The 25,885-nt window shown below is 45.7% G+C and overlaps 1 protein-coding gene across 6 annotated transcripts in view; it reads left to right on the top strand.

The window, feature by feature from the left end:
- Positions 1-25,885, top strand: part of GRIP2 (glutamate receptor interacting protein 2) — a 261,679-nt gene that overhangs the window by 223,743 nt on the left and 12,051 nt on the right. For all 6 annotated transcript variants that reach the window (XM_030227934.2, XM_050979132.1, XM_018915120.3 and 3 more), the window contains 8 exons: positions 4,112-4,257; positions 4,878-4,958; positions 13,299-13,365; positions 14,173-14,318; positions 14,609-14,753; positions 19,032-19,171; positions 21,434-21,610; positions 24,357-24,510. In XM_030227934.2, the coding sequence (XP_030083794.1) occupies positions 4,112-4,257; positions 4,878-4,958; positions 13,299-13,365; positions 14,173-14,318; positions 14,609-14,753; positions 19,032-19,171; positions 21,434-21,610; positions 24,357-24,510 (1,056 nt within the window). The remainder of the gene's footprint in view (positions 1-4,111; positions 4,258-4,877; positions 4,959-13,298; positions 13,366-14,172; positions 14,319-14,608; positions 14,754-19,031; positions 19,172-21,433; positions 21,611-24,356; positions 24,511-25,885) is intronic.

Here is a 25,885-nt window from a genome sequence, read left to right on the forward strand (position 1 = left end):
TCTTCTGGCTGCTGCTTCCTGGACACTGGGAGCAATCCCCTCTGCATTTGCAGCCTGGATTTGATTTGGGGATTAAATCTCTACTGTGCATTTCATTCTTTCCTAAATCATTCTGCTCTTCCTAGCTGGCAGGAAAATGCTCTCTTTCTTCCCCATCTTGGAAGCGATAAGTGCACTGGGTTTGCAGTGAAGTGAAAAAGGCAGTTTTATGTTTTTATTTCATTTTTTGTTTCTTGCTGTTTCACAGAGCTCTTTGCTCCATCATTCAAGATACATTATTCCCTGCTCTTCAGAGGTTCTGCTGTAGCTGCTGCCCAAGACATTAGAGCCCTTTTCATCCCCTGTACCAGGCTGGGTTCCTGGCTGAGGCTGGGCTACGCTCTTTCTTGTGCTGTAGTTTTTGCTCTTTGCCAAAAAGGTGAGCTCTGGGGATGTAGGGATCCAGATCCCTAGGACCCTGGATCTGACCTGGATGTTCACACTCTCTGCAAAATCTGTGGATCTGAATGTGCTGTTGTACAAGCACATGATCCTCACTGGCTTTGTCCATCTGGATTGTTGTGGAGGAGCTGCCTCTGTGGTGCCCAGCATGTGTGAGTACTACCAGGGAGGTGCATGACATCACCCTCTTTTCAGGGATGTTGGGCTGCCTCACATTTATTGTCTGCTTTGTGCTAGCTTGTGCCAAGAGATTTGATGCAAAAAATTCGCACCTGTCTGACTTGTGATTTGTTTAACTGCAAATAGCCTCTAATAGACCTCCCTCCCCACCTGTTGTTTTGTTTCCAGGGTGCATGATTAAGCCTTTGGGTTCTGAATGAGACAGTGATTCAGCCCCTGTTATCAGCAGGGAGGGTAGAAGGGGAAGAAGCCTGACATCCACTCTTGGCTGCCTTGAAGCACACAGCTTTTGTGTCCTTCCTCCCCCAGCTGTCATTGGCAGCAGAGGGAGAGTATCTGACTTCTCCATCCTGGTATCCAAAATCAATGCTTCCTGCTGAGCTACATGTTTTGTAGCTCTGCTCAGACACAGTTGTTTGATCATTGTGTTTCTGCCTTTTGGGTATGAATAGTTTGCAAAAGCGAAGTTTAGCAGCTGGCTGAAGCTGTCAGCAGAGCTTTGATCCATTAGGGGCTGAGACCCACCCACCAATGTACAGCCACAGATGTGCACACACACACAGATGTGCATGTCTGACCTGTGCAGGCTGGCTCAGGGGCATGGAAGGACACAAAGGTTGAGTTTCTGCATCCATCAGTGTGGCCATGATCAGAACTGCTGCCCCCACTGCTGAGTGACCACGCAGACATGGATGATGCTGAGTGAGCTCTTCAGTGTAGATCTGCCCAAGGCTTGAATATGTGCTGCTCTGTATCAAACAAGACATCTCTGCTGCTCTGTTGCTGTCTTTAGGCCCAAGGAATGAGTCATGGCAAAATGCAAATCTGCTCTACCCCAGGGAGATATTCCCTTCATGGACTCCAGCACATCCATAGCACTGTCTTTCATTCCAGAAGATGCCTGTACTCCTTTCTTTCTGATTTTAAGACACTTCTGCTCCCACAGTCTGAAAGTACTTTTTAGGTGCTGATGTTAGACTGAGCATCTCTGAGACAAATGCCTTCTCTTTGGAAAAGCTGTCTGAAGGTTCTTGTAGGATCCCATGGCAGAGAAAAGGAGAGCTCTGCAAGACCCTTGGCTCCCCAGGCTCCACTCTCAATGCAAGGTCTCATAACAACAGGAGATGGATGTCTTTGGAATGATTCTGAAGGGTTAACAAGAGATGCCAGGCCTCTTTGTACTTGGCAGAGAAAGCCAGAAGGTTGTGGCATGACACCACAAACTTTTACAAACCTGTAAGACCAGGGCTTTAACAACTGTGATTAGCTGAGGCTAATAATAAAAGAAATAAAATATCTCTAACCTAGCAGAGCTGTTGGCTGTAAAAGTCTCAGGCAAATGCATCTTGGGTGAAAAACCATGAGAAATGGCTGTTTTGGGAGAAGGCAGCTCTGGTGGGAGAGCTGGCAAACGTTTGCTTTGGTGCAGAGCAAAAGTGTCCTGTAAGCTCCCAGCCCTTGTGGCTGAAAGAGTGGTGCTAAAATGGATTGTGTTCCTGCGTGACCTTGAGATGACAGTGATGTCTGAGTGATGCAGCTGTTGATCCCTCCTTTGCAAAAGGTGCACTGCCACCATAGCAAGAGACCTTGTGGTGACAGAGGAGTCATCTCTGTTGTACTTGGTGCTATCTTTGTATTTATAAGCTGATATTTCTACATGGCTGCATAGTCACAAGTCCAGTAGAGGACTGTAATTAAACTTGATATGGTTTATTCACAAGGGTGAGTTCATTTATACATCATGGAGTTGTCTGTCCTAATCCAAGAATCCTTGAACAAACAGCTCTGAATTTGCATCTCGTAAAGTAGCCAGCATTTTTCCATGGGCACCACGAACTCAGGCAGAAGTGTGAATATACCTTCCTGCCAGTAAAATAACCTCCCTGGGCTCTCTCCAAACTTGTTCATATCTCAGCTTTTGATGGGCCACTGGCACAAGCTGTTGTGCTTGTTAATTTTTCTTGAATTCAGATGTGTGTACTTTTTCTTGATACCTCGGCCTTTCATACACATCCTGTTGTTTGGACGTGAATAACATAGCCAAGTGTCTGTCGCCTTTGATGCCTTTGTGTGCCTGGAAGCTGTGGTGCTGTTTTCTTACAACTGAATTGGGTGTGAGTGATGAAGAGTGACTGGAAGGTTTAGTAAAAACCAGTCTGTCTTCTGTGAGGTATCTGTGAAAGAAAGGGGAAAACAAAGATGTGTTTGATCATTAAACAGGAAGGGAATAAAGATTCTCTGGAGAAGGCTTAAAACAGGATAACTAATATCTTCTGGAGAATCTTTGTGCTAAAATAACTCCACATTTGAGGGGAACCTTAGACTTGATGCCACAACCCTAAACCACTTTTGGAGACCACTCTGTAGCTTATGTTAGTGACGAGTGAAGGATGGTTTCCCAAGCTCTGATCTAGAGGACAGCCAGGTGGTTAGTGGAAAGTCTAAAAAGATGTAGTTAAAGTGAACAACTGGTAGAGGAGAAGGGAGATGAGCGATTTCCCATGGTTGCAGGGAGCACTGCAGTCTTGTTTTTGTACAGCTGTGGGCCAGCCCAGGTGGGAGCTGACTGAGATAATGTGGGAGATAACTTGGAGGATCATCTTGCTGGTGTTGCAGTATCTGTAAAAAAAAGGGAGTGTGGGTGGATACTGAATGTAGGAATGTGTGAAAAACACCTTGCTTATAAATGCAGGGGGTCCCAAGAGACAAACTGCTGTAGCAGTACATCTCCAACATAGCCTTGCCATCATGCTCTCCTTCCAAAGGAAAAATCCTGCTGATCTCTGTTCCTGGAGAAAGTGGGTCTAAAGCAAGAGCCCCAAAGGGTCAGTTATGGGTATATTGTCAGGCCGTCACACTGGAATAATATTGGCCTTTCAAGGCAGTTAAAAAGTATCACTGTGCATTTGGCTTCCAGAAATGCAATTAGAAGGGATAATTGATTATCTAATCTGCTGAGACATTTCGGTGAGTTTATTGGATTGTAGCTTCAGTATTTGCCATGGACTAAGCAGAGGAATCTGTGCAATTTTCAATGCCATTAGTTTGTGTTCCAGAGGGTGCAGGTGCATGGGAAGAGCTGATTGTGGTTAGATAGGGAAGGAAGTCACATTCCCTTGTGTTTATCATTCTCATCTCTCAGCCATGGTGTTGATTTTTAGAAAGGAGAGGGTTAGTTTTTATCCCCCTTGGTTGTTGCAAAAAATGTGACCAGAAATGGTTATTTAGGAGCAAAGTATGTTTGAACTTTAGAAACCAACAAAGGTTTGCCTCCTTGTGCCCTTCCAGGGACCCTGTGACGGGCACAGCAAAACGAGTTATCTTCTCTTTGGGGCCACCTCTGCAGAATATGTCAGTACTTTGTGTGTCTTCTGACAGATTTGCCTGGCAAAAGTAACTCATGGCTGGCTGTGGGGTTGTTTTCTTCCTCCTTCCCTCTTTTTCCTCGTCTCCTTGCTCCCGTTCCCTCTTTTCCCACTGTGAACTGCAGGTGTGGACTGCTGCAGGTAGGAGACCGAGTCCTTTCCATCAACGGCATGGCGACGGAGGACGGCACCATGGAGGAGGCCAACCAGCTGCTGCGCGACGCGGCGCTCACCAACAAAGTGGTGCTCGAGATCGAGTTCGACGTCGCAGGTGCGTTCCCTGAGGAGCTGCTGCTCCTCCCTGCCCGTGGGACTCTGCCAGGGCCTGTGCTAACCCACAGGAGGGAGCGTATTCACCAGGCTCGGAGGGAGGAGTGAGAGACCCTGAGAGGAACTTCTCCATTTCTTGTTGTTCTCTAACGTGCAGTGTGGTGGAGGGTTCTTCTGATCCTTTCATAAATGTTCTGTGCTCACTGCTTGGCTGAGATAAGCCTAAGGAGTAGATGAAGAAGACGCACTTTAAATATTTGCTCATTAATAGAAATAATATTCATATTCATTTATGGCCTTGAAGCCAGGAGGGAGCCAAAGATATAGGCTAAGGGTAAAGTACAGTTTTGTATTAAAAAAAGATTTTTTTTCCATTTACATTGACAGACCTACTTCAGTTTTGAAATGCAGTGTGATGTGAGCTCTTGATGTTCAGAGCATGTATTTTTAATGAGAATCCAAATTTCAACCTGAAGTCCACGGGGCCTCAGATAACCTTATTTGAACCAATAAAGCAGTGCTTTATGGACTTGTTTTCTTGGTTCCAAAGAAACCATCCATGCAACTGAAAACTCTCTTTTTTCTCCTTATTTTCTTTTTTGTTTGTTTTTTGCTTTATAGAGTCTGTCATACCCAGCAGCGGTACTTTCCATGTTAAATTGCCCAAGAAAAGAGGTGTAGAGCTTGGAATTACAATCAGCTGTAAGTATTGCTCAGACTTGCAGCAGCAGTTGCAAGAGCCTCTGCTTTCCACACAGGCATTTTAGAGGACTCAACAGAGAAATAAGATCATGTGGGGTTTCTGTGGCACTCCAGAACTCGTGGTTTATCCCAGAATGAATCAAATGTGTGGTTCCTGCCTCCATGAGCTGCAGCTGCAGAGAAAAGCAGCTGCATGAGGGGTTGGGACAAAGGATGTTTCTTAACTGATCACTTGATCTGTGGTGCAGAATTATGTTATGTTATATGTAATATTATTTTTATTTCCTTGATCACACTTGTATTATGCTCTTTTTAAAAATAATTGCTTGGTCTGATGGGACCCTTGAAAAGAGAGGTGGAGGGAGGAGAACAAGTAAGAGGTGAACCCCACAGCTTGAAGGGTGGAGAGGGGAAACTGCCAAGAGGAGGAGCATGAAAAGGGTGGTTTGTTTAAGAGACGGGGGAAGGCACTTTAAATTCCAGGGTTTGCCAGGAATTGTTTCATTTATAAGCTCAAGCCATGCAGAAGGAGATCCATGTGTCAGGACTTGGTGTGCACTGAGAGAAAAGAACATAAAACTTTTTCCTTCTTTTCTCTCTTCTCTGCTCACTCTTAATTAATTATCTCTGTTTCCCTTCTGAGCATAGTTTTTAATTTAAAGATCTTCTTGCCTCTTTGGAGAGGATGCTGTAGGGGGATGATATAGGGAAATCCATCCCAAATTTCTGGCTAACCTGGGGTCTTGTCATGCCTTTTGTCAGTGAATTTTTCCTGTATGGCAAACACATGCAGGTCTCAGATCACTCATCCCTCTCTCACTTCTGGGCAAGGTGAGTTGAATCATCTGAGGTTTGCCATGCCCAGTGACTGCCACCACCTCTTATCTGAAGCAGAGCAGCTTGTGAGGCTGCACTAATGGGATCTCTTGTCTGAGCCCTCAGGAGCATGGACCCAGCTGTGTCTGGGGAATGGAGTCGCAAGGGACACTTGAAAACTAGGTTTCATTAAAAGAGAAGCTATGGTAATTACCTCTTGACATTTACAGCATTAGTTAGAGAGTTAATTGGAGGTTTTCTGGTCTAAGTGGGATGATTCTCAGGAGTGACTGGAACATTGACAGGATGATGCCTTTGCACCTAGTGATCTTTCTTGTCCCTCTTCTCAGCTTCCCCTATTTGTGCCTCAAGGACAATCCTGAGAAACAACAGCACAGTATTTACATTTGGCTTGGTAGCAGGTAATGTCTGAAGACATCAAAGTGCTTCCTGAAAGCAGCAGGCTGTCTGTAATGGCATTTCACTGGTGGGGAGCAGTGCATGGTGCAGACTGTGCTGGGTTCCAACCCACTGCCCTGCCACTGCCTTGGCATTCCAGCCTCAGGGAGCAGCCCAGGATAATGGATCTGGTAGCAAAAGCTGGCTTGAGCAAGGCCCTATTAAGTTTCAAAGTTTAGTTTATGTCTGGGGTTAAAGAGTAAAATGAACTTGGGAGCTGCTGGCAAGAACAGAAGTTTTTATTTGTGAAGTCTTATTTGAACGGGATCTGCTTCAAATGTGCATTTACACTTCAAACAAATTTTTATGTTGGAAAGGTTTTCATTTCAAATCTGTTAAAAGAAGGGATTTCACACACATTTTTGAAATCGTTGCTAATAGAAAGGAACTGACCCCTGGGTTTTAAATAGATGCCCATTATTCAACTACAAAGCAGCTTTCTAACACTATAATTGATTTGATCTTTTTGATTGCTGAACATGTTTATAGGACATTGTTTAAGTAATGCACATGCATAAACCTAAAATATATTGCAGTTGTTTCCTGAGTCAAAGCCAAAATTATACATAAAAATGGAGAAAAAGACAGGCACCCAAAAATGTGGTGGCAAGGATGAAATTCAAGCTTAATCCTAATTTTGTTTTCATATATTAGTCTATATAAACCTATGTCCACATAATCCTTAGCAAATTAGATCATAATTTTTTCACTTTGCCTCTGACCAGGCAGATAAATATACCAGTTTCAAAAATTAAAACCAAAGCAAGCAGCCTTATGTTAAGTACTTCCTGCAGAGACATGATGTGCATGCAGGAGTGTGATGCAAACAGCAAAAGAAAAGAGGTAAAAATAACCCTTCTCTGTTTTGCTCAGTTCCTTTCCTCTCAGTTCTGCTGAATTGAGTGTTTGTGTAGATCTAGAAACAAACATGCTTTCCTTCTGATGTGGAAAAGTATATAACTGCTGTTTTAAAGGGCTTGCTTTACTGGCCTCTTGCATTGGATTCCTGTTGCCTACTCTGTAAAACTGAAGAAGCTTGAGTAGATGACAAGGTGAAGGGGTCAGAAGAAGATCCACTGCACTGTCATGGCCACAGAATTGGGTTTATTCATGAGCTTTATAGTCTAGCTACACTACAGGTGGAAGATGAGCTGCTTTCATTGAGTTTTACCTCTTGGTTTCAGCTGGCTTCTCTGTAGTTAATTCCTCTGCCTAGGAAGGTTTGCCTCTGCCTTCTTAAATGGGCAGAAGGTGTTACGACCTCATCAGAGGAGCACACAGGAATAAATGTGATCAAGTTCTTGCTGTACTGTGGCTTTCAGAGCTAATTGGGAGATGGACTAGGTAAAGGTGGGGGGAGAGCAGGATTCTTGATGGATGTGTTGGAAGAATTCATGTAATGGAACTGGCTGTAGGAAGAGCCATAAATCTGCTGGAAATGCTCATAAAAGGGCTGAAAACCAGGAGTTTTGTGTATGAGGAAGGCAGATGCTGCTGGTTCTGGGATGAACATGCAGAGAGGGGCTGTACTTGTTCCTGGTGGGGGGCAGATATTTGCTGAAGGCATTTAATCTTTCAGAGATCTCAAGGTTTTCCAGAAAGAGAAGGCTTGGGCTGGATGAGTCTCCAGCTGTGGTCTGAGAGCATGGATGTGTTTCTTCCCCCTGCTCAAACACAGTGTGGCAAAGGGACACAGCAAATCAAAATGCATGGTGGAAATACATGCATTTAGCACTTGTTCTCTTTCAGTTCCTCAAAGGATGAGTACAAAATCCAAGGGGTGAGCCTCTCACTGCCAGTGCTTTGAACTCCTGAGGGACCTCTATGTCCTCAAGCCTCATTTCAGTCTTCTCAATATGCTAAATGACATACACTGAAGCTGCCACATGTGTGCTGCTCCAAGCACTTTGTCCCAGGGTGAAGGGACAGACAGCCAACTAAACTCTCATTTTCTCTGAGAAAATAGCAGCACCTCAGCCTCTGTCCCAGAGAGAAGGGCATTTGCTTTTAGAGCAGCTACTCTGGCAGAGGAGCAGAGCATGCTCCTTTCTGCTCCAAGAGCCCTGAAGCTTACCTGTTTACATCAACTCTGGGGCTCACAATGGTGAGGATGCAAATGCTGGTAAACTGAGAGTTTTGACACAGGGATGTGAAGATTTGACCCTTGTTAGCCTGAACAACCCCTCTCCATTAGCAGAACTCATGCCTCAAATGCTCTGGTCTTGCTGGCTGCATCCAGTTCTAATGATGCAGTTGCACCTTTGAAGGTTTCCTGTAAATCTCTTATAAATTAACATCTCCAGCAGTGAGAAGCTAATAGTCACATATTCTCATATGTTCAATACCTCACCTCTTAAAATAAGGTATAGATTTTTTATTCCTCTCTGCAAAATGATAGTTGATTACACAAAAGATTACCTTTTGTATTCAGAGATTGGGATTTTTTCCTGTCTTAAATATCCTCTCCAAGGGCTGGTTGTGACATTCACTGTAGGGTAGAGGTGTGTTGGTGTTGCTGTCTAAAGAGATACTGAAATTGCCATTAATTTAAGATATGCATTAATGCTTTATATAGCTTGTTTATCAAATTACCTTTATATATCTTAACAAATCAATTCCTGTGCCCTTGGTGTGAAGCACTGCAGATAAGGAGGAGGCAGTATATCCGCTTGCAGGTGATAAAACTGGAATTTGGGTAGATAGATAACTTTGATTAAGTCGCTTAAGCAGTGTAATCACTGTCCTAGTGAGAAGATGGATCTCTGAGCCAAGCAAATCCAGTTTTGCAGGCTCTGTATCAGCCTGGGCCCTGCCACCAGCCCAGGAGAGCGTGTCTGCAGGCAGGGCAGGCTCAGCAGCCACCTGTCCTGCCCCCTCTCTCACACTACAGCTGATTCACTCCAGTGCTTTTATCCTGGTGGGATATCCTGATCTGGTTTTGCTACCTGGAGATTGTGAAAGGAGAAGGATCTGTGATGAGGCAGATATCCTGCTGGAGGCACTGATAATTTATGCACCTGCTGCTAAACTTAATGAATGACAGAGGAAAAAGTTGGGTACTGAGGATTTGATTTTCACTGCTGCTCTTTGTAATCAATTCTGATTCACTTTTTCCATCTTCTCATTCCTTAGCAATCCTGAGATTATTTGGTTTCTGATTTTGTTATTTCCAATTTTAAAAATGCTTCTGATTTAAATGCATTCTTATGGCATTCTTACAATTTCTTTAATTACACATTGCCATTGTTGCTTTGGCTTGGTCAATAATGAAGGGCAGTTTTAACGGGTTGATGCCTGTGAAAAATGTGCTGGTGCTCCTTGGAGGGGAATAATTTACCAGTCCAAGTCATTATGCATTCTATTAAAAACACAAAGTGGACATGTGTTCCTGGCCTCGTCATCCATCACAGTGTAAACACTTAGTTAGCCACAATCCCAGCAGAGAGACTGAAGGCAATTTATAAAAAGTAAATAACAGTATTGATCAATTCACCTTTTTATCACTGCCCTGTCACCACTGCCAAGCAGTGTTTTCATTTTGAGTTTCTTCCCCACCACATGCTTCTACCTTTACCAGCTGTTGATTTATGGAGCCTTCTCTGGGCCACTGGAGCAGATTTAAACTATCTTTTGTACTGGTAAATCCACTAAAAATACAAATGGATCTGAAAAAGAGTCTGTTTCCACCTGCAGTGGCCTGCCCTGGCAGATGGAGGCCACAGCCAGGATGCCTGCTGAGAGTGAGCATGGGTTTCTGCACGCCAGCTCCTGCCTCCATCTCTTCCCTTGGCTTCCTTTGCTGCCATCTCCATTTCACACACAGAGAGCAAAACCCAGAGGCAAGGCTGAGTGTCCAAACTGTGTCTTCCTGCAGCAGAGTTCCCAAGACAATGTCCTTTGAAGAGATATTCCCACATTAACAGCAGAAATGAATGGATAAGGAGGCTTTATTCATCTGTGCAAATGTCTTAATGCCAAAGACCAGAGCCCTAATAATGATGTACTTTAGGTTGGTGCTGTTTTAATTGCAGGCAAACTGGAAATTGACTATTCAAAATCTCACCAGGGATTCATGTATCTAATAGCTCTGACCTCTACTGAGCCACCCCTTCAGTGAAATTGCAGCTCTCTCACTGTCAGACAGGCAGCTGTTGCACAGTAAAACATTGTCACCCTGTGTGAATGGCCCAGGATGGTTAAAAATGTGGGGCTCAGGGGTGTTCAGGGCAACCTGATCCCAGCAGACAGGCTGGAACCCCATCTGGATACTCTGCTGGGGTGCCAGGAAGGGCTTTGGGATGCCAAAGGTTAATTAATGGAGTCAGTAACCACAGGTTTTTAGAATGAACAACAAGCCTCTGTTCTGTGCTGTGAGATTTCATTATCTTAACCTTGTATCTTACACCTCTTGAGAGAACATGGTTATTCATTAAGTCTCTCTAACTTACCCTTCAGATTTGATGGTTTTATAAACCTTTGCATTTTACATTAAGAAATTATGTAATGTGATGGTCCCCCATCCCTGGAAGTGTTCAAGGACAGGATGGGTGGGGCTTTAAGCAACCTGCTCTAGTGGAAGGTGTCCCTGTTCCATGAGTGGAACTAGATGATTTAAGGTCCCTTCCAATCTAAGTGTTTCTATAATGACTCTGTGAAGAATATTTAGAATGTTTTACCTTTACAAGGGCTGCCATTTATTAAAGTTTGAGTTCTCTGTTGGTAGGGACAGTTGTATGCAGTTGTATATAGCTCTTCCATTTAACTCAGGTCTCAAGAAAATCAGTTCTGAGAGCAAAACTTCTAAAAAATGCCTGCAAACAAAACCCAGAATGATTTTTCCTTAAAACTTGCTTTGTTCTCCAATGGATAAAGCACTTGGTTTGTTACCCTTGCTTCTGTGCTGTGTTCAGTGCTGACACCAACTGTGGAGCTTCAGAAGGACAAAGCCTCGTTCTCTGCACAGGGACTGACTGTGTGCAGGATCCCCACACATGTCACAGAACTTGCAGGGCAGATGCTGAGATAAACATAAATTCTGCAGGGCTTGAGGCATGTTGTTGTCTGTGCTTTCATGCTTGCTGTTTTTTTCCTCCCCTCTCTCTTTGCTCTCTTGGTGTTCATGGTCTCTGGACATGTGGCTTGGTCAGGTTAGAGATGACCATCCCAGCCCACCACCAGGACAGGTTAGGATCCACCCTAACCCCTTTCTGTCACACTGCCTCTGCTTTGAAACTAGTAAACAAACCCTGCAGTGAAAAGTATTTTTGCTAACCTGGATTGTTTTGACAGAACCAGGCTAGGGAGTGATTAAACATGCAGCAATGCCACCTGACCCAGGGCTTAGGGTGTGCTCACAGGGTCTGCCCTCACTGCTGCTTGGACACCACTCTGTACACCTCTGTCAGCAGCAAATACCTGTCCTATACTGAAAAGGAGAGCAGCAGCAATAATTATCAGTGATACATCTCGATCTCTGTGCTGTTAGTCCATGGTGTGTGGCCTCCTCAGTCAGCGTGGGGATGGATTCTGCATTGTTTTTGCCTGAACCCCACCCTTATTCCCACTGCTCAGCTTTGCCCAGTGTCTCTTGTCCTGACTGCAGTCTTGTCCACGCTGTGGACAGGCTGAATATAGGCACAAGCCCTCTGGGAATCTCCACAACATATCTTCCTCCCTTAGATTTGCAGACAGAAGCACAACATGAGTGTCCAGTCCAAAATTGTCTGGTACCAGGCTCCAGTAAAACATGGGGAAAAGAATTCCTCCAGGCTCCGTACCATGCAGCAGTCACATTGCTGTGACTATTATAAAATCAGTCACAGTCTGCTTTTTGCTGTCTGACCTCACTGTGGTTCTCAGCTCTGCCAGAACTGAGATTGGCTGTCTTTCTTCTCTCTTTAGTACAGAAGGTTTGGTTATTTCTGGGAGAGGATATCCTTAAAGGTGTTGGGTTAGACATATGTTTTAAAATCTCATAAATGAATATAAACAACAGAAAAATCTAGAGCAGAGAGGCTGGTAAACACTTACTATGTCTGACTTTCTGGGTGCTCTTTAACTGCTGTTCAGGCAGGTGGATCTCTGTGTGTTTGGCGCCACGTGCCTCGCAGATATTTTAATCTCTGCCCTGCACCTGATATGTTCAAAGGCTGTGAGTTTCTTTCTTCCCACACAGTTTTTGTGAGAAGCTGAGAGGCTCTGTCAACTTTAAATGAGGCAATGCAATTCCCATAGCAAGGCAGGAGGGAAGGATGCAGGGTGGAATGGATGCTCTTTCTTGGTGTATGTTTGGCGTGTGCATGACAAGGAGGTCAGGAGGAGTTTGAGTCATAAATCTCTCTTCGGTATCTCAGGAGAGCAGCAGGTCTTGCAGGCAAGTCTGAAAATGTAAATGCTCCCAGAGATCCGTATTCACATCTCATGGGCTGAAAAAGTTATCAGGGTCAGCCAGGAGATAAGAGCTGGAAACCACCCACCCCTTCCAGCTCCAGCACAAACCACCCCTGATTCATCTGGCTGTAGGATTAAGTGCCCTAGAGAGCTGAACCAGCTGAAAAACTGAGCTTTTTCACTGGGTTATTTTCCACATGGAAAATTTCACAGCCCGCTTTACTTGAAGAACACAGAAATGCTTGTATGGAGCACGGGGCAGAGCTGGGAGCTCTCCAGGCAGCAGTGCAATTCAGACTGCAGCCATGGCCTTTGACTCCTTTCTCTTGTGTGTGAGGGTTGGTCAGGGGTGTTCAGCAGTGCTGGGATTGGCAGTGCCACCTCTTCCTGTTGGGCACCCCTTGCTGCTGGACGCCACACGTCCTCTCCTTCAGGAGTCCAGAGGAAATTACCTAGGCAAAGGGCAACCAATAAACTTTGCAGGGATTTATGTTCGGGTTTTTGTTTTCTCTTTCTTTCTGGAGAGGCTTCCAGAGTTCAACTATGAAGCATCATTATGTGATGGGAATATAAATCCCCTTTCCCTATGGCTGCTTCTCCCCATTAACTATCCACCATCCCTGTCCCAGACAGCAAAGTCACCACCAGGCTTTGTCCTATGTGTCTCTTTTGCAGCTGCAAGCAGAAAGCTTGGGGATCCTTTGATCATCTCTGACATCAAGAAGGGGAGTGTAGCACACAGGTGAGTGCAGGATTTTCCATCTGTCAAACCCACTGCAAAATGGATTTCCATGAATGTCTACCAGAGAAGGTGAACATAGCCCAAGCAGTAGCACTTGGGTCTGGATATTTCCAGAATCCAAGGAGATCTCAGCACTAGAGTTTTTTCTTAGACCACAATAGGGTTTGCAATAAATCTTGTCTGTATTGAAGTGAATAGAGTTGAGCTAATGGAGAAGATGACCAGGGCACTGGTTTAGATGTCTGCTGAGTCTCTAGGAGATGGATGGTTAGCATTTAAGAACATGTGGTAAAGGGCTTCATATATCCCAGGAGGTGCTATGGCTCATCAGGTAGTTTGCCATGTCTCAGTTCCTGCTTTGGTGAACAGAGTGAGTGAATTTTGGGCACTGGTGGAGAACTGTGCAAATAACTCAGGATTTATTGACTTCCCCTCTGATCCCAAAACCTCATAGCAAGGGATTCAGAGGAATTTAGTGTGTCTGTATTGCTTATTTTTAAGAGTGCTCACACAGGATTTTCCATAAGGGGTAGATCATCTGTCAGTTAAACATCAGGCATTTTTAGGGTTATAGGTTACCCAGGATATTTATCCAACCTTCCTGGCTGGTTCTGTCTGGATACATGCTCTACACAAATTTCCTCTCTTTAAAATTACAGGTGTCCCAGACTCAGCTCATGGTTTTCCAAAAAAGATCAAGGACAGTAAAAAGTTAATATTGTAATTTCCACTGCAGAACTGAATGTGTTGTGGGATCTGAAAGGCAAATACAAATGTACTCTTAGTTTTCTTTTCCTCTCCATGTAGAACTGGCACCTTAGAGCCGGGAGACAAGCTGCTAGCCATTGATAACATCCGACTCGACAATTGCTCAATGGAGGATGCTGTGCAGATTTTAAGGCAGTGTGAAGACCTGGTCAAATTGAAGATTAGGAAGGATGAAGATAACTCTGGTACAGAAATCCTGATGCAAACTGGTGCCTGTCCACTGTAATGACATTTCCCAATAGGTAGTGCAAACTAACAAAGATAAGGGCTGCTGCTATCCAGTCACCACTTTCCAATTGATTATAGCCTATTTTTGTTATTCTGCCCTTAAGTGATGTCTGGAAGGTTAAAATCCTATTTGGTATGAGTGTCACTGAAGACTTCTGGCTTTTGCTTCTAGAGGCTGCAAGTCTTTCCTATGACTACTTTTATTTGGGAAATGACAAGAATTCAGCATTCCTGTTTTCTCTTTCAGACGAGCAGGAGACAACTGGTGCTATTATCTACACGGTGGAGCTGAAGAGATATGGGGGCCCTTTGGGAATAACCATCTCTGGGACAGAGGAGCCTTTCGATCCCATTGTCATTTCAGGCTTGACTAAACGAGGGCTGGCAGAGAGGTGAGGTCTGGGGACAGAGCAATTCAATTGATTGGAGAAGGGGTCTTGACCCATGCCAAGTTTCCTCTGCTGTCATGGACTCTTCTTTGGTGTCTTAGTCTGCTAAGGAGGAAAGGTGTGTTTTAGTTTGAAAAGGTACCAAGTGACATGAAGCAGTGGTGGGGGCTGTGCTGCTGGGCAATGAAAGAGACACTTCCAGAAAAGTCAGACTCAGTGAGTCAGGTGAATTCTGCAGCCAGGAATACATATTTATTTGCCCCTCTTCCACAGGGGTGCTTCCTGCTCTGGGATTTGCCATGCACACCTTTTGTCAGGAGAGTGCCCAGCCTGCTTACAAAACCACCATAGACTCTTTCCAGGTCTCCTCTGTTGTTAACTGGCTTATGGCCATTGCAGTGGTGTGTCCTGCTGAAACCAGGGACCTCAGGTGTATTCTGACCTGTTCTGGCTTGTTGCTCACTATGTTACATGTGAGGTATCTCAGTGCAGGTTGACGTGCCCAAACATCAGGCATTTATAGTGAATAAATGTAGGAACAGGTTTACCTTCAGTCACCAGGGGAGTTACTGTGTACCTGGGTCTGAATATATGTGGATGTGTGGGATTTAAAAGATCAGGACATTCCTGAGAGTATAAGTGGAGCTGAGTCATACACTCTATCTTAATTAATCTTTCTATACAGGAGCTGTGACTTGTAAATAGATCATTTCAGCAGCCCTGACTCATGCTTCTCTGAGGGTCTCTTACTTTGTGCTGCTGACAGGCAGAACAGCAACAAAAAAAAACCCTGAACAAACTGGTGAAAAGTGCAAGACCTTGGGGATGTTTGACAGCAGATCTGGCCTTTCGGTTTTTTCTGTTTCAAGACCACGCTCCCTCTTAGCTGGACTGTGAAACAGCTCCGTGTCTTTACTGCATTGGGTACCCAGAGTTCTCAGCACACTGCTGTGCATTTCCATTGCTTCCCTTTGGTGCAGAATGCAGAAGGTCAGTGTCTCCTGGGAATGAAGGGGATGGACTTAGTCATTAGTGATTCTTCTTGTTGGGGATTTTATATCACTGCCTGCCACTGTAGGGTTTGATCTTCTTCCCTATAAAATAGTAGCCACAGCGTATCCAAGGCTCTCCTATGTAGCACTTCTGTATTGTACCTGCAACCCAGCATGAGAGAGGTTAAGAACAGCCAGCTCAAATTGTTGTCAGGTGTCAGGAGACAGCATTGTACCTTTGTTGATCTCAGTTCCCTTTGCAAAGGGCTGTTCCCTTTTGAACTCGGACGCACGTCGGTGACTGCTGTGCCCAGAGATGCAGTGCAGGCGAGTGCTGCAGCACCACTGAGTTCTGCTCAGGAGAGAGCAGCCAGTGAGCAATGAAAAGCCTTGTGAGAAGAGTGATGGAGCTGTTCAGCATGCTCACTGTGGCTGAGTAGCAGATAACAGCATGGGGACAGGGCAGCACAGGGATGTCTCTGGGTAACCTTGGCTCCCTGTGGGGAGGGCGAGGAGCCCTGGGATGAAGGCTGCTTGCAGGAAAGGTGCATTTTTTTCTTCTGTGAGTGAGAGAAGGAGATGACTTGACCTTGTCAAGGGAAGAGGGGTGCTCCTAGTGCTATCCTAAATTGTCCCTTTCCTGATATCTCTACTTTTATCTGTGCCACAGATGTCCTTAGCCAGGCTCTGATTGAAGGATGGGGACTTAAATCCCAATCCATGCTCATGCTGGAGCACAGGACATGGTTCAGCAGCACTGACACTGGGGCCTGATCCCAGTGTCTGATAACAGGAATCCACAGGCCATTCTTGTAGAGGCACAACTGAAAGTCTGCACTGCATTTTGGGCTGCTGGCAGTGGGGTAGGCAGGGTGTCCTCTGGGCTCTATCACATATCTGTCTGTGGGTGACTGGCTGCCTAAGTCAAAAAGGCTTCAGTGTCAGATGATTTAGGTTTTATCTTGACCTTGAACTTTTTTTCCCCCTCATGTTTGATCTTACAGAAACCTACAAAAGCAGCTCAGGCTGTTAGAGTGGTGTGGAGCTATGGCTCTCTTCCATGTTACTGTCTGTGTCCCCTCCTTGAGTGCCTGCATATGGCTTAAGCCTGTGCCACAAGACTTGTGTTTTCCTTCTTCTTGACCAAGGGAGTGTGCTGAACACTGGATTCTGGTTGAGGTGTAATGGTTCTCTAAGAGCAATTTTTGGCTATTGCTGACATTTTAAAGTGCCAAACCAGCCTCCTTTAGTGCCAGCTACTCAAGTAGATGGGGGTGGCTGTAGGAGAGTTTGGTCTAGGAGTATCCAGCACCAAGCCATGTTGGCAGGTAGGAAAAATGATGGTGACCCTACCCATGTGCCACGTTAATCCCTACAACATGGATACAGCCACATCTTCCCCAGTACTTGCTGAGAAGTTCTAGCAGCCCCTTTTACACCTTTCTGCTTACCTCTTATTTAATTTTGTTCTTGCATGTCCCCTCTGAGCAAGAAAGGACATGCTGCCCATGGCTCCTTGGGTGTTTGAGGTGAATTAAGGACTGCTGGTAGTAATTGAGAAGCGCTAGCTGGAAACTGCTTTTTCTGTCAGTTCTGCTCAGCTTCTGTCTGCCTGGCCTCACAGGGGGGCCCTGAGATGACTGGACTTTAGTTTGCTTTCTCCCCTTTGAAGAAAAATACCTGGCTGAACATGACCTTTCTCTTTAATTGTTGCTGTACTTTTCCCTGCTGAGAGACTTTCACAGTTACTGCAGAGCCATCATGTTGTTCAGGGCTGGGTGGTTGGGCTGCTGTCTTGGATGGATGGGTCCCCATGCTGGGTTCAGGGATACAGCAGGAAACCCTTGCATGCTGAAGCACTGCAATGAGAAAAGGATCTTCTGTAAACTGCCAGCAGTTTAGCTTGCTTTTTTTGACTACAGTAGATGAAACTTTTAAGACAAATCCTCCGGTCCCAGTTTCATCTGTAATTTGTTTGAACACAGAAATGTTTGTTTCCCTGACAGCTTTTCCAGGCTGATTTGGTGGGACAAGACGGACATCTAGTGGCTGGTGGGGCCATCATGGCCCTGCTGAGTACCTCAGCTGCAGCAGCAGAAGCCTGAGCAGTCCTGCCTGCTGCTTGGCTGCATTTCCTGTTTTGATGTACTTATAGTGGAAGTTTCACAGCAGTGTGTCTACAGAATTTTGATGCTTTGGGGAAAGCCAAGCAGCTGTTTTGCCTGCCTTGATATATGAAATTCCAGTTCTGCAGGAACTGTCTGCAGACCAGTTTGGAGATGCAGCCTGAGGGAGACAAGTTGCCAAAAAGCCAGGAAGGACAAAAAGATATTGCAATACAGATTTGCATCTCCTCCTGACTCCATCACAGAGGTTCCTGATAGCAGAACCTCCTGCATTACTGGAGGAGGAGGTGGTTGCTGCTCTTGTGTGCTGGCATTTGGGAGCTGGAGTGTGAGTTTGGGAAGCTCAGTCCAGCCAGTGGCGAGTGTGAGCTCCAGTCTTGGCAGTGGCCGTGGCAGTGGACACATCCTGCCCCACCTGCTCCTCCCAGAGCTTCACTGGGAAGAGGTAAAGTGGGCCTTTGTCTGTGAGCAGACAGAGGGGAAGTATGGAGAAGGGGGGGAATTGCCATGACTTGTTCGTTTCCTCGCCTGTTGCTGAAGCCTGAGGATTTGTCTAGGTGAGAGCAATAGCCAGTGCTGGAACATGGCTTAGCAATAAAACACAACCTTTTCCTGAGCTGGTGGAGAAAGTCACAGGGGTGTAGCTGAGTAGGGTGAGCTTTAAGAATATCATTAGCTGCAGCTGGTTCTGCTCGTGCTTGCACACACATGAGCAATTTTGTTGAGCTGTTTTGGTTTGGGTTTTTTCCAATAGGTTTCTAGGTTTGTCTCATAAATTCTTTCCATCAGGGTGATCATGTCCTTCAGTTCCATGTTTGATGACTGTGTTGAACTCCACAAACTAAAAATGCTTGTGCTTTTAACCCAGTTGCATTGAAGTGTTTTGTCTCTAAGCTGGTCTGCATTTCCAGTTCCTGAGGGGCTTGGGATTTGAGGGGGTCGTGTGTTCCCATGTGTATTTGTGTGTCTGTGCCCATGGAAGCTGGGGAAGAACCAGATTCCTGGTGCGTGGTGAAGAGGAAGTCACAGCTATAGAGCATACCGAGAGGGAACAAGATACATTTTAAAGTGCTGACAGTTAATTTCTTCCAGCAAGAGCTGAGTGTCCTGAACTCCAGAGGAATTACTTCTCTGGAGTTCCTGACAGTGCCTTTTCCCTCCAGAACCGGAGCCATCCACGTTGGGGACCGGATCTTAGCCATCAACAACGTGAGCCTGAAGGGCAAACCGCTGAGCGAGGCCATTCACCTGCTGCAGATGGCAGGAGAGACCGTCACCCTCAAGATCAAGAAGCAGACAGAGAGTGAGTTGAGAAGCTGGGGTGGGGAGGGAGAAGGCTCAGCCCAGCAGGGACCCTGGGCCATGGAGCAGGCACTGCTGGGGGGTGTCTGTCCTGTTGTGGAAGGTGAGAGGAGGCAGTGGGGTCAAGGGCATGGCTGGGCACAGGGGGAAAACAGGAAATTCAGACTCACAGATGAAAGAAAGGCAACCCAAAGCCTCTCTGTGGTGATGGGAAGAGATGAAACAGCAGGTTTATTGGCAATAGTAATTTTTAGTTCAGATTGACACCTTGAACTGTTGTTGCCATTCCCTGTCTGTGTTGGTACTTCCCACAGAAGTGAAACAGAAGTTACTTTCGGAAGTATAAGAATGTGGGGTTTTTTAAAAAAATATAACCCTGCTAAATGAGCAAGGAGACTCTGAGTTGGCAGAATCCATGAATCCCTCCCCCCCGCCCCAATCTTTAATTCAACTATTGAAAACAATTGGCAATCAATGTGTTACACCTCTTTTCCTGGCTTGGGGTTCTAAGATCATCTTTCAAAGCATCTAACTTCATTTTAGAGATCCCCTTCTGGTTTCCCTGCCAAACTCCTTGTGGCTTTGAAGCTGTTGTTGACAGAGTACAAAAAAATAATCAGAAGCATACTTAGTACTGGCGGGTCACTGTTTTTTGGGGACAGAAGGGTGATTAGCAAAAAAGAGGGATCATGCAAACTTTTCTCCCTGATTGCATGACCACAGGCAAACAGAGGCTTTTTCATTCAATTCAGAAAGTACCAGGTGCCTGGCTTCATTCCAGTCTCTCCCACCCCCAGGATTTTCCTTTTTTCTGGTGTCATGCTTCTACAGTCTGTAGATTTGGCTGGACTTACCCAGCCAATGGCCCACAGTGCTGTGGGAATTAGAAGAAATCAAGAGATAAACCTTTCTAAGCAAGAAGAGCCCTTGGGATGCCTGTCCTGCATCTGAAAAAGTGGCATCACTCTTATACAGAGAACTTCTATAGAACTCAAAGCAGTTTGCAGATTTGTGGCAATGGATGAAGACTGGGCAGGGAGTAGAGATGTGGCAAACGGAGACAGAGCTGGGGAGTTGATTCCTCCTCAAGAGGCCCCAGTCTTTTCCCCTGTAGCCAAATATCTTGGTCTTTGGTCTGAAATGCTTTTTTCTCCCCCTGCTGACACTTAGCATTGTCACAGGCACTTGGTAAAATAATTGACATGCAAGTGCCTGTTGGAAACTCGTTAATCATTCTGAGAATGAAGCAGGTGTAATTGAAATTTCAAGGTAATCTTGAGTTAATCATGGTGAGCAATCTTCTGAAGGCTTGGAAAATAGGGACTTTCAGGACACCAGGCTTTGTTTGGTAAAATAATCTGTCCTCATTGACAAATGCAGACTTTCAGAGGGCTTTTTATCCCTCAGGTCAGAGATCCAGGGTGTGGATGGCTAACAAGATATCTAATCAACAAGGACTTAAAAATATTCAGTACAAAGAAGTGCTTGTGCTGAGAAGCCATTCTTTGCATAGCTTTTGCCTGAAAGGAAATTTGATATAATGATAATAAGGGTATGTTAGCACTAAAATAATGAAAGGAAAGTCTGAACTTCATCATTCACATTCAGCTCCCATTTTCCAATCCCTGATCAGGGGAAATTCTGCCTCAAAATACCACACCCAGGAATTCCACTGTTGTCACAGGCGTGGAAGACTCTGGAGAGGTGGTGATTAGCTTTGAGTTCTTCTGAGGTTGTACAGGTGTGGAAGAGGGCTGTAACTTCAGCAGTGGTGGTTGTCATTGGAGTCTAATTAAAACATCTGTTTGTAGCCAAGTTTGCAGCCAGCACCTGCCCTGGTGCTGCTCTGAGTATAAAGGAGACCCCCTGAGTCCAGAGAGGCTACAGGGTATTGCTTGCAGGAGCCAACACTTCCCTGGGCAAGGCTGTTTGGAGGAAGCTCCCAAATGTACAGAAAGATGTTTTTGTGAATTGAGATTAGGCCCCAACTCTCTCATATGTGGTAATCCTCAAATCCCCATGGCTGCTCCTTGTATTCCATGTGCTAAAAACTCAGAAAGGCATTTTTTCTTGATTTAGCTTGAGATAAGAGTAATGCATTAAATCCTTTCAGCTTCATTGCACATGCCTTTCTCAGCTACTTTTGAAGAGCTAAAGAGGTATTTTAAAGACTTACAGTACCTGGGCTTGCTCCCATGTCAGCACAAGCTTTTCCCTGAGGCTTGCTCTTCCTGCCTGCTAAAGCAGGATCTTCTGGTTGCAGAATCCTACCCCAAGAAGTCGGGGAGCATAAACGAAGTGAGTGACCCAGAAGATGAGCTGACAGACTCCCAGAAAACTAGCAAGCTGTCTGAGATATACTCCACCACAATTCCAAGTGTGGACAATACTGTGGAGTCCTGGGACGGCTCTGCCATTGATGCTGGGTATGGAAGCCAAGGTAAGCCAGGGTTGTGTTTTCTTAGGAGTCTCTGCTCTGTTTGGGTCTTGTCTCTGAACATGAGCCAAAGCCTGTGGCCTGACCACATTTGTATGGCCTATTGCTTCCAGAAAGGAACAAAATATATTTCAGAATGCACTCAAGTGGTGCTTTGAGTTGGTGTATCTGTTTAGGCTTTTATTGGCACATATTTTCTGGCTTATATGGCATCATACTGTTCTCATCATTTTCAAAACCATTACAGCACTTTATAATTCGCATAATCAGAGACAGTATTCACTGGCCATATGTTTTACAGAGTATTTGGTCCATAGCTTACTTTTATTTCTCCAGAGAGGCCTTGTAGGACATAATAATCCTCTTCAGGATGTTTTAAAATCCACTAGATTGTCTTGTGACTAGAAGCACTTGCTTAACAAAATAATTAAGGTAAAACTACAAGAAAGTATCTCTCTCTAGTGAATGATCAGATGAACACATGTCTTCAAGGTCAGGTTTATTCAGCTGTAGCTTCTAGCAGATGTGGAACTGGAATGGAGGATACTCTAGTCATGGGAACATATTTTTACTTGGAGAAAAGCCCTGGAAAATAGTTATACCAGTTCAGATTTAGTGATGTAAGCTAGCATTAGCCCGTGTTGAAACAAACCAAAATCCTGAATCAATGCACAACAGAAAACTGGTGGAAAGGCTCCTGTCCAGAGCAGAATGAAACCAGGGAAGGATGCTGCAGGGTCCTGCTGCAAAGTGTGAGTGTGCTGGGCTCACTGCACTGTGGCCAAGTTCAAAGGACAGCACTGCCCAGGTGTCTCTTTCCCCATCCCTGCATCTTCCTTCAGCCTCTCTTCATCTGAAGTCTTAATTTGGGAGCCCAGTTGGGACTGGAGGCTTCATTAAGGAGGAATCCCCTGGCCTTCATAATGCTGCAATCCTTCTCCATCTAATTGAATGTTAACACGAGTTGGACACTGGGAAGTGATTGCTTTGCCGGTAAACTGAGAACAAGTAATTGAGCACAGTGCCCCAGGGAGCCAGGCTGGTGCCAAGCTGCCCAAGATCCACACACTGCAACTTTGCTTCAGGGGCTCTCTTGTCTTCTCTGGTAATTGCATTTGGCTGCATGGTGGTGCAGTGGTGCTGTTTGGGAAGAGGGGTGCTGGAAGGTAGGGAGAAGGGCATGGATGGCTGCCCATGGGATGGCACAGAAGGCAGGGTGCAGGGAAACCTGTGAATCAAAGAGCCTGGAGATTGGGGGTTACACCCCAAATGGAGAACTTTAGATCAGCCTTGTGGGCTTTTAGGTTTATCCACAGCAGCAGGAGATTGCTCCAGGAAGGATTTTTGGCAGGGAAGTTGCGCTGGGCCTGGTGGGAACATGCCACCAGGTGGCTCTGAATCCCAGGGATCCCACCCTTCTCTCTGGAAGGAGGAGGTGAATCTATAATGATTCCAAGTGACTGCTCTGGACACATGCCCCTGTGCCCAGCCCAGACCTGCTGCCCACCTGCTGCAGGGACCTGCATCCAGGGCCCTTGTCATGCTCTGGCAGGCAGTGAGTGCTTCCCACTGGTGTAAGATGTTGGCAAGCAATTTTCCTGGGGCTTTCTGCAGAGAAGTCTAACTTTTAAAAACACACAGAGGAAACAATCAGTTAAATGAAATAACAGGCCTTGGCATTTCCAGAGAAAGTGTTGGCATTGTCTTTGGGTATTTCCAGTGCTCGTAGCTGTTTAGGAGAAAGATTACTTGTTTCTCCATTACTTCTTCCTGTTTGCTTGGCACAGTGTGTGATGGGAGCATATGGTGCTTCTTGGAAAGGCTCTGAGAATTTCTCTGAAACACTGAATGGGCAGTAGGAGGTGGGCAGGGGACTCAGGAGATTTATTTCTACTCCAGATGGCACTGACACTGCTGAGGAATGGTCTGGTTTGGAAGTTTTCTGTTTAGGCATCTTCTCATGAGACTTGAGGATCTTGTGACTTGGTAGTGATGGATGTTCATTTCTGGAGTAAGACACTGCAGTATGGAAAAGTCCATGGGGGCAGATGTAGTGAAACTTGTCTGATTTCATACTAACAGCCTGTATTGATCTCCTGTCAAATGTGATATAGATGAGCCTCCTCTCCTCTCAAGCCAGCAGAGTTTTTCATCCAATTCCTTGCTTTTTATACACATGTCCCTGAAGCAGCTTCCTGTATCTGCACCAGCTGATCCCAAAGACTTGGGAATTCTGAGAGAACTGACTGGCAGCTCTTAGGATAAAAGCTGATTTTTCCTTATTACCACCACTGTGGGAAGCTTGTCAGGATCTTCCCTTTACCCTTTGAAGAACTTGTTGTATTTAGAAGTGACTGATTCATCTACATATATTCTGCTGGGTTCAGTGTGGAAACAGGAGCTATTAACCACAGCTGGCACTGGCTGGAGGCAGGATCTGCATCTGTGTGAATGTGTACTCCCAGGTCTGTGGATTCCAGACCTACACCATAAAACTACTGAGAAGCAGGGGAGAAAAGGACAAATGGGGCAGCCCATGCCAACATCCTGAGAAGCTGCTTTGGTTAAAGCCAGAAGAGACTGGAAGAACTGCTTTTGGATGACTGAGATGGAAGGTGCACAGTCCATGTGATCTCACTTTTGGGACCTAGGGAAGGAGGCTCTCCTGGCTCTGCATGTTCTACTCCTTTTGGGGTTTCTGACCAGGGGTTGCCCTCTCTCTTCCTCCACTCCTTCTTGCCTTCCCTAGGTACATACATACCCCAGGCTGCTGGCATAGCCCTCCATCCACATGAGTGGAGACACAGCAGGCAGAAGAGCAGCACCCCTCCAGCAGACCCCAGGAAAAACTACCCCTACATGGATGGAAGCTTCAGTGAAGATGACTGGGACAAGCCCGGCAGGTACGGAGAGGTGGGAGGAGGCAGGGAGGTGTTTGGAAGTATGGCTGTCAAGGCACAGGGACAAGGGGCATGGGAATGGGATGGAGTGGCCAGTAATGTCCCACTTGACATCAGGCAGCCATGGGGAAGGATGCTGGTGGTGCACCAGCTGTGTTGTGCCACCTCCCCATTGCCAGGTTACCCTGAGTGTAGCTGTGTGACAGCTCTGCCATGGCCAGGTGACATTTTGTGTCTGGAGTTAGGGTGGTCTCAGCTGCATGGACCACAGGTTCCTACCATGTTTCTTACTCCTGCCAAGTAAAGGCTGCAGTATTTTTGTAGTTTAGATGTAATAAATAGACATGGTCAGGGCTGTCCCTCTATGTGTTGGCCAGGCTTTTTTGAATAAGGATGCAGCTTCACATCAGCTCGAGGCCACAAAGCAAAAGAGGCCAACCAAACTCTTGGAGGACCAGTGTGAAGTTGCATATCCATGTTAAAATCTACCAGAACTGTGGCTGGATTCTCTCTCCATCACACTTTGGCCCTTCCAACACCTCAAACAAAGCTGCACTGAGTGAACAGGGTCAAATTAATCCCCCAGCTCAGTCAGCATGGGGAAAATGCTGTGACACCTCCTGAGAACAGGGAGGCAGCTGCAGCTGCCCTGTGCTTTGGGTGGAAATCCTGCTGGATCTGCCTTGGCCACAGGCTGCCCCTTACTGAGCCACACATAATGGAAAAGCCCCATTGCTTCAAAACTTCCCTCCCCTCAACATCCTCCAGAGCCCCCACACTTGTGTGTGTCGTGTTGTTACTGTCGGTTCTTTTTTCTCCTATTTTTTTTTCCTTAACTTTTGTTTGTCCAAACAAAACCCTTAGAACATCTCATGGCCATTTCCACCTATTTAAAGATGATCAAGCTGGCAGGAAGGCTGGCAGCGCTGGAGACTTTGTTCTTGTTTTGCCTCTCAGCGAGAGCCAGCTCACAGAGGTCACTGCTCCCTCCCGGCGAGGCTGCTGGCAGCTGAAGCTGGCAAATCTGAGCCCTTGAAACCCCGGTGTCCCTAATGAGGACTCCAAGCCCTGATGTCAAAGTGCAAGTGAGATGGTTCATGCTGCTGAGCCCTCTTTATTAAAGAGAAAAACAAACCCTGACAGCCTTTAGCCTGGAAGAACCTGCTGACCCAGTGATGTGGGAGCCCATTCTGATTCATCTGTGTCCTGGATGTGTTTGTGTATTGCTGCTCTGAGAGGCAAGACTGGTAACTAGAAGGGACATTTGCCTCTTTGGGAACCTGGGAGCAGAGGAAGGAAATGAGTAAGGGGAAAAAATAAGAAAATTCCTTTTTGGGGGAAATTTTGGTTTGTTTTTATAAAGTCTTGCTGGGTGTTT

The sequence above is a fragment of the Serinus canaria genome, chromosome 12, assembly GCF_022539315.1.
Source record: "Serinus canaria isolate serCan28SL12 chromosome 12, serCan2020, whole genome shotgun sequence".
Taxonomy (NCBI): Eukaryota; Metazoa; Chordata; class Aves; order Passeriformes; family Fringillidae; genus Serinus; species Serinus canaria.